Source organism: Macaca nemestrina, chromosome 7 (genome assembly GCF_043159975.1).
Source record: "Macaca nemestrina isolate mMacNem1 chromosome 7, mMacNem.hap1, whole genome shotgun sequence".
NCBI lineage: Eukaryota > Metazoa > Chordata > Mammalia > Primates > Cercopithecidae > Macaca > Macaca nemestrina.
Genome location: NC_092131.1, coordinates 134,092,363 through 134,099,369, shown reverse-complemented (window position 1 = coordinate 134,099,369; position 7,007 = coordinate 134,092,363). Strand labels below are relative to the sequence as shown.

General features: G+C 53.7%; 1 protein-coding gene across 4 annotated transcripts in view; it reads left to right on the top strand.

Moving 5' to 3' along the window:
* LOC105488046 (mitogen-activated protein kinase kinase 5) overlaps positions 1–7,007 on the top strand; it is a 262,603-nt gene extending 255,596 nt beyond the window's left edge. For all 4 annotated transcript variants that reach the window (XM_011751800.3, XM_011751772.3, XM_011751745.3 and 1 more), the window contains one exon: positions 6,537–7,007. In XM_011751800.3, coding sequence (XP_011750102.1) covers positions 6,537–6,641 — 105 coding nt within the window. In that variant the 3' untranslated portion in view covers positions 6,642–7,007. The remainder of the gene's footprint in view (positions 1–6,536) is intronic.

Sequence of the window (7,007 nt, the reverse complement as noted above, 5' to 3'; positions counted from 1 at the left end):
ATTAGCCTGGCCATGCCCAGCCTGGAAGGAAGAGTTGGCCCCAGGGATAGTTATGATTTATTATCACATGTAATTAATATGATCAGGCTGCCAACTGTCCTGCCACTTGTCAGCAATTCAGCAGACATTGGAAATCTGTACATCCTTCCATAAATTATTTAACTTCTCTAATCTGAAGTTCTCTGTGGGGTAAGTAGAGATCAGACTGGTAGCTTTAAAACTTTAACAGTGGAACATGTTTTATTATGTAAAATTAATGCAAGACTTCAAAATTAATGTAGAAGTGGGGGTTTTTTAGCATGAATGTATTAGTATCCATTGTAGACACTTCTTTTTAAAGTTATCCATGGGACTTCTCTTAAAGGACGCAAATTCTGAAAGCCAGGGTCACAGGGGCTAGAGGCAATCTCATATCTACACTCAGCTTATTTCTGTATATTGTCTCGGTAGTGCAGTGTTAAGGAAATCCGCAGTCACCCAGTTGCCTTCCCAACTTAGGCATCCGTCAAACCAATGTAGATGCTTAAGAGAGGAATAGCAGAAACGTTTTATTTTACAGTTAGTCACTGACAGCAATGACCAACTGTTCATGTGAATTGCTTATGGTAAATATATTGGTCAGACAAATGGTAGTCAAAACTTTTGGGAACTGACAGCATTAGAAACTCAGAGCCATGGACCACACTGCATCCCCCACCCCGATGTACGTAATGGGGCTCAGTGTACCTGGGCTCTGGTGCACTCACACAGCTTTACACATGCATGCGTATGTCCTGAGTGGACATCTTTTTTCGAATGACCAGTATGCCACAGCAGCCCTCCTAGCCCATGCTTGCCATATAAGAAGTTGAATAATATGCACAGATCTAAGTGGACTCTAAGAGCTGCAAAAAGTAACACCACAGTATGAGGTAACAGTATTCAGTGTAACTCTTTGACCATAGTTGAGTGTATGTTATTTTTTTAAATCAGTTTTTAAAACTGTAGCTAAAAAAATTCTTAACAGAATTTGAAATAGCTGCAGAGCCCCCAAAACACATCACACCCTGTGGCTCTGCTGGACTGAGATCCCATCTAGTCCTAACACTCCATTAGTGTGAGAAGGGACAGAAGGGTTACCACAGCCAAGCAGGCTGGAATCCTAAAGGGAGATGCATAGAACCTTCAAGCAAGGTTCACAGGTCCAGCAAGGAAAGACAAAGGGATGGGCAGTGGGTTGGCATTTGGAGGTCCCTTCAGCCTCTCAGATCACCATTTACAGGGCAGTCACCTGATCACAGGGCTGCCCTGTCCAATGGCAGTTTGTTGGACTCTTTACTAGGCCAGGCTTACTGCTTCAACAGGTTCATGGGTCCTTGGCCTCCTATCCCATGCAGCATCCTTGGTGGGAGAGGAGGTGCTTGGTGCTCACCCTGAAGGAGAAGTCCTGTGGTCCAGAGAGCCACCAAATGTCTAAAGCAGCCACAGCTTATGGAGGCATCTCCCCAGAGAGACACCACCAGTAGGCAGGCTGTGTGGTGTCTTCCATGGTAGAAGAGTGTCCTGGGTTTAAACTCGAACTCTGCTACTTTCTCCATGACCTTGCCCCATATCATCAAGTTTTCCTAGAGCTGTAGTTTCCTTTATAAAATGGGGGTGCCAAGAGGATTCAAGAGAGCTGTGTGCAGATGTAAGGCATTCAGCCAGTGCCTGTACACAGCAAGTGCTCAGTGAGTAGATGTATACGTACAGAATATATAAGTCACCTTTTCATGAGGGCCTACCACATGCAGGCATTGCACCAGGCCCTGCAGCCACACCAGCAAGTTAATAAATTCTTCAAATGCATGATATTCTCTAAAAAGTTACAGAAAGAGACAAAAGTATGGGGACCCCAAATAGGTACATTCCTATTTCGGAAGAAGCTCAAAGCCCAACTAAGGGCAGACAGAGAGGTGTCACTAAATGAGCACTGGACTGGAAGTCCAGCCCCACAAGCCTTAGGCAGCACTCACACACTACAGCAGGCTCGGAGCCTCCATTCTTGTCCACACGACCAGCACACCATGCCCTGCCCCCCTGCCTCCACGTGGGAAGGGCCCGGGAGTGTCCTGCTGTCTGTCTCTCAGGAAGGCATCTCACCACAGGGGATTAGGGACGTTAGTACAGAGGCAAAGAGTCAAACTAGTGACACACTGACTAATGCCCAGGTGGAAGAGGGAGTGGTGAGCAACCACAATTCATCTTCATGACTGTGATGTTTTCACCAATGACCCTCATTGTGCTTCTCAGCCCCTTTGGTGAGGGTGTCTGCCCAGATGATGCCAGCACCTCCCCGACTCTCCCCCGTGTCCCACTTTTGGAGTCATCGTGCCTCTGGCAGCCCTATTCTTTTCCCTTCATTGTGTCTCCATCTTTTGTGGCAAAGTCTGTGGACCATAATAACTTCAACCCTCGTCAGTTTAATTGTTGCAATTGGCCCTGAGAGAATCCAAGGAATGAGAGTGGCTCTCACTGCCTGGTGATGAGGCAGCAAGATCTTTCAGCCTTTCCAGCCTGGCACTGCCAGGCTCCACAGACATGACTGTGCAGAAATGGTGCTAACATGCTTTCTGCGTGAAGGACAGAGGTGTAGATGCCTGGGGCGGTCACCGTGGGTGGAAGATGCTCTTGACAAGCGTGTGTATTGATGCCTGTGCTTCCATTGTTCCTTGTAGCCTGATGGGACTGCAAGAGCTTGCCTGCACTTGAATTCCTCTGCCTGGGAGGGATGTACGTTTCACCCAAGCCCAGAGGAGGGACCAGCCGCAGGGTGGTCTGCAAGAAGCTTCTCTGCAAGAAGCTTCGAGGTTGGCTCTCTGATTGCAGGCACAGGAGAGCAAGGCATTTGGAGTCAGGAGACCCGTGTTCTGGTTCTAGCCCAACTGCCTAGTTGGTTGCCCTTGGGCAATTTCTACACACTGAGTGTCAGTTTAGTCTTTGGCGCAATGGAGATACGTAGCTGTGTGTGGGCCACAGTGAGCGTGGGAACCAGTGGGCACATCAGGACAAACCTTTGGCAGGTGCCCAGCACGCAGCACTCCTTGTCCAAGTCAGTCTGTTGCAGGGTGGTGTAAAGCATCACGGATACAATGTGTCTCATCAGTAATACAAAGGAGGTGGGGTCGCCTCCCAGCTGGATTTGGTATTATTTGGTCTGCTATCTCCATCCATCTCTAGGAGTCTGGCCTTGCCAGGATGCCTGGAGCATCTGGCTGTGTGGAACTCGGGCACCTCTGGGTGGCCAAGTGAGTTTTGTGCTTCCTCCCAAATGCTCCATCAGATTTTGTTTGCTTGCTAAACTCATGAGGAATGCCTGCATTGTGCATGTCACAGGGTTGAGGGCATCAGTTACAGTCTAGGAGGAAGGAGAGAACCACACCGGCCAGGGTCCCAGGGGAGCCAGGCCAGCCCCGAGAATACTCCAGAATAGAAACCAGGAGACACGAGCTCAGTGCCAGCTCCTAACCCCCCTCTTCCCTCCCTGGGCCTCAGTGTCCTCTCCTCTAAAATGGGGGTCATGGTGTATTTTCCCTGAATCCCATGCAGGGCTGATGGGAGGAGGGGGAGCCATTGGCTCTCCCAGTATGTCCAAGGGACAGTGCTGATAGAGGTCAAGACCTGGGATGGTCTAGGCTTGCAGCCTGCAGCCCTGGTGGTACCTCTGGCTAGGCAGGCTTGAGTCGCCAAGGTAAAAACAAGATGGGGGGAATTGCAATCTGAATACTGATTCTCCCTCCTCTATCCAGGAAGAGCCCAGGGCAGTGGGTTTGGGTTACAGACTTGTGGTTCAGTCCCACGCCTGGGAGCTCAGGCAGGTCAGCTGTGACCCTGCAGCCTCCATCAGTAAAGTGGAGGCGATTGTGCCCACCTATGTGAGTTAACACTTCTTTGGCTGCAAATAACAGAAACCAGCCCCAGCCTGTGAGGTGCCTCACAGGATCCTGTGACCGTGTGGACCCTGCAGGCAGAGTCACTGCCAGGCTCTGGGTATAATGACCCCAGGGTCTCTAGTGCCGTCAGGACCCCCTCCTGCCTGCCTCTGGACAGTATCTCCTGCTCTTGGGCCTGCACACTGGCTTTTTCTGTGTGTCCAGTCAAATTGTGGTGAACGGCTGCCAGCAGCTACCAGGTCCACAGGCCACAGCCTAGGACGCTGGGTCCCCTCCATGTCTGTCTGCCCCCTGTGATTCTCTCTCTCAGGCAACCACCCTAAACCAATCAACAGTGGCTGGGGACAAAACCATCGGGTCCAGGTCGCTTCCCTGGCAGGTGGGGTAAAGTGTCAGAGACACCATGTGCCTCAGCAGCAGCAGGAGACGAGGTCACCTCCCAGCCGAGGAGGGCAGGAGAGGCTGGCGTCTCCACCAGAGCCGAGGATGGGGCAGCCGAGCAGCCCTCTCCCCTCGCCTACCGGGGCACTTGGGCAAACTGCCTCCCCGCAGTGCGGCCATCCGCCCTTCTGTAACGTGGAGGAATGCCTCCACGCCCCCTCCTGCTGTTCCGCTCTGCTTGTTCCAGAACAGATGATAACAGAGATGGAGCATATGGGCCCCAAAGTCACCCGGCATTCTGGGAAAGTGACACTGTGTTACCCGGGGCTTGGGGGGAGGGGCCTGTCACTCGTGAGCACAGCTTCTTCCTTTGTTCTTTAGAAGGGCACGAGGTCGCCCCTCCCGAGCCTCCTGAGAGGAAGTGTGCATGCTTGGACTTTGGGAAGGATTTCCTCTGTCTAGGCAGCAATTTGGGAAAGCAGCCATGGGGTGGGCATATATATGGGGAGGAGAACATATGGAAGCCAAAATCCAGTCCTTCCTGGGCCTCTCCTGCCTCAGGCCCCAGGCCAAGCCTCTGCCACCCACAGGGCCACACCCAGCCTGGCCTCCATGGCCCCTGCGCCCTTAGGGGTCCCGCAGATGTGTCAGGAGCCTCCAAGAGTGCTATGAGCAGATTATGGGAAGTGCCCAGCTGGGCTCCAGGCCTAGCTCCACCCCAGCCTCAGCAGGTCCCTGCCTGGGGTTGGGTGCTTTGGCACCTTCGAAGCCAAGTTTCCTCCTCCTCACAGCTCTGACTGCTCTGTGTGCCTCTGAGCTAGACTCACACAGGGTGTCCCCAGGGCAGGTTTCCCAACCTCGATTGGGAAGGTTGGGGGCAGGCACTGCATCAGCCTAGGGTGAGGCAGCCTGGGCATTCTTCTCCTGTCCCCCACAGGTCTGACCTGTGGTCCAGAGGGGCCATGCCATCCCCTGCTCTACTGAGACCTGGTCCTTGACAGCCCCTGCAGACACTGAGGTTGGGACAGCCAGGGTCCACATCCCTCCTGGCTTTGTGATGAGCTCATGGCAAGGCTGTGTGGCTCTTTAAGCAGCCTCTCCAGGGCTGCAGTCAAGGCTGGGGTGTGTTGGGAAAGCAACCCTGAAAGCCCAGCCCACCCCGTGCAGGCGGAGGACAGGCCCAAGAGGGGCTGAGAAAGCTGGAGGGAGAAGAGCTGGAGGGATCGAGGAAGCGGCCGCTAGACGGGGAGGGAGAAGAGCTAGGGGGAGACACAGGGTGACCTCATCTTCCCAATTCTCTCTCCTCACTATGGCTCCCCGAGTCTCACCATGCAAGCTGCACAGTTTTGGGCGGGAGAGGAAGCTACCAGTTGTAAGTTCCTAGGCAAGAAGCCGCTTGGTGAAGAGGAGGAAAGAGAAGGCTTTTCACTTTTCCTTTCACCTCTGACTTGTGGCCTGGCGACCCTGGGGTTGTCCCTGCTTTTTTCTGACCTTCCCTGGGAATTCCCAGGAGGCCCTAAGATTGTGGATGTAAATCTTTGTGCTTCAGGACAGCAGAGAAGAGAACTGGCTAAATAGAACCTGGCCTGCCTGTGTGATAAGAGGGTTAGAACCAGAGGCAGGCCACAGGGCAACAGGGCCGGCCCCTCCAGAGTCCAGCCCCCACTGGAACTTCTCACCAGGAACCCAGTGATCCTGTGCACAGCCCAGCACATTCCTCCCCATCCCCCCTTCCCCTGACATGTTTGCCTTCCCTCCAGTTACAGGTAGTGACTTCTTTATAGGAGAGCTGTAGACAAAGGAGAAAGCTAAAAGGGATTGACATAGCCTCTGACGAGATGATTCTTTGGTCTCTGGGCAGCAACTGAACCGGAAAGCTGGCAACAGTGCCAGGCCTTGGCCGACAGGCCATGCGAGTGATGCTGGGCAGAGGAAGGGCCAGGCAGAGTGTGCAGTGAAGATAGGCCCTCCCTGTTAAGCACCTTCCAGGCTAGTGCAAGCCTCAGGAAGAGGTGGCAGAGTCTGAGATGTGCCAGCCAGCACTCCAGACGGTTGGTACTGACTAGTATGTCACTGCCCGTCCCTGGGCCTCAGTTATCTAGGCCATGAAATGGAGCTGATAGCCTCCCTCGTTACCTCACAGGGTTACTGGGGAAAGATCAGATCCAGGCTGAGGGCCCTGGAAAGTGCAATGAGCACTGGAGTCCGAGGACTGCCTGTCACAGCCTCCTCTCTTTCCTGCAGGGCCACCCGTTCATCGTGCAGTTCAATGACGGAAACGCCGCTGTGGTGTCCATGTGGGTGTGCCGGGCGCTGGAGGAGAGGCGGAGCCAGCAGGGGCCCCCGTGAGGCTGCCGCAGGGCGCTGAAAGCCCCGGACCAGTCACCAAGGAGAACAACCCACCTGTCGCCCCTCTCCGTTCGCTGCCTGCGCCAGAAGAGCTTTGCTGGGCCCTGGCTTCCCTGCCTTCGCCTTCACCCCTGCCAGCAGGTGGCCTTGCCTGGGGAGCCCCACGTGTGGCCCGCCCCACCAGGCCATCCCCATATCTTCTGGTCTGAAGGCACTGACGCTGGCAAGGGAAGTAAAGGGTGGGGCATCGAGAATGGAGGCTCCTAGGGTCCCTGCCCACTTCTGTTTTCCTAACGTTTTTCTCTGTAAAGGGTCAGGCCCATCAGCATCACTGATGGGAATAAAAGTATTACTGCTTTGTGACAA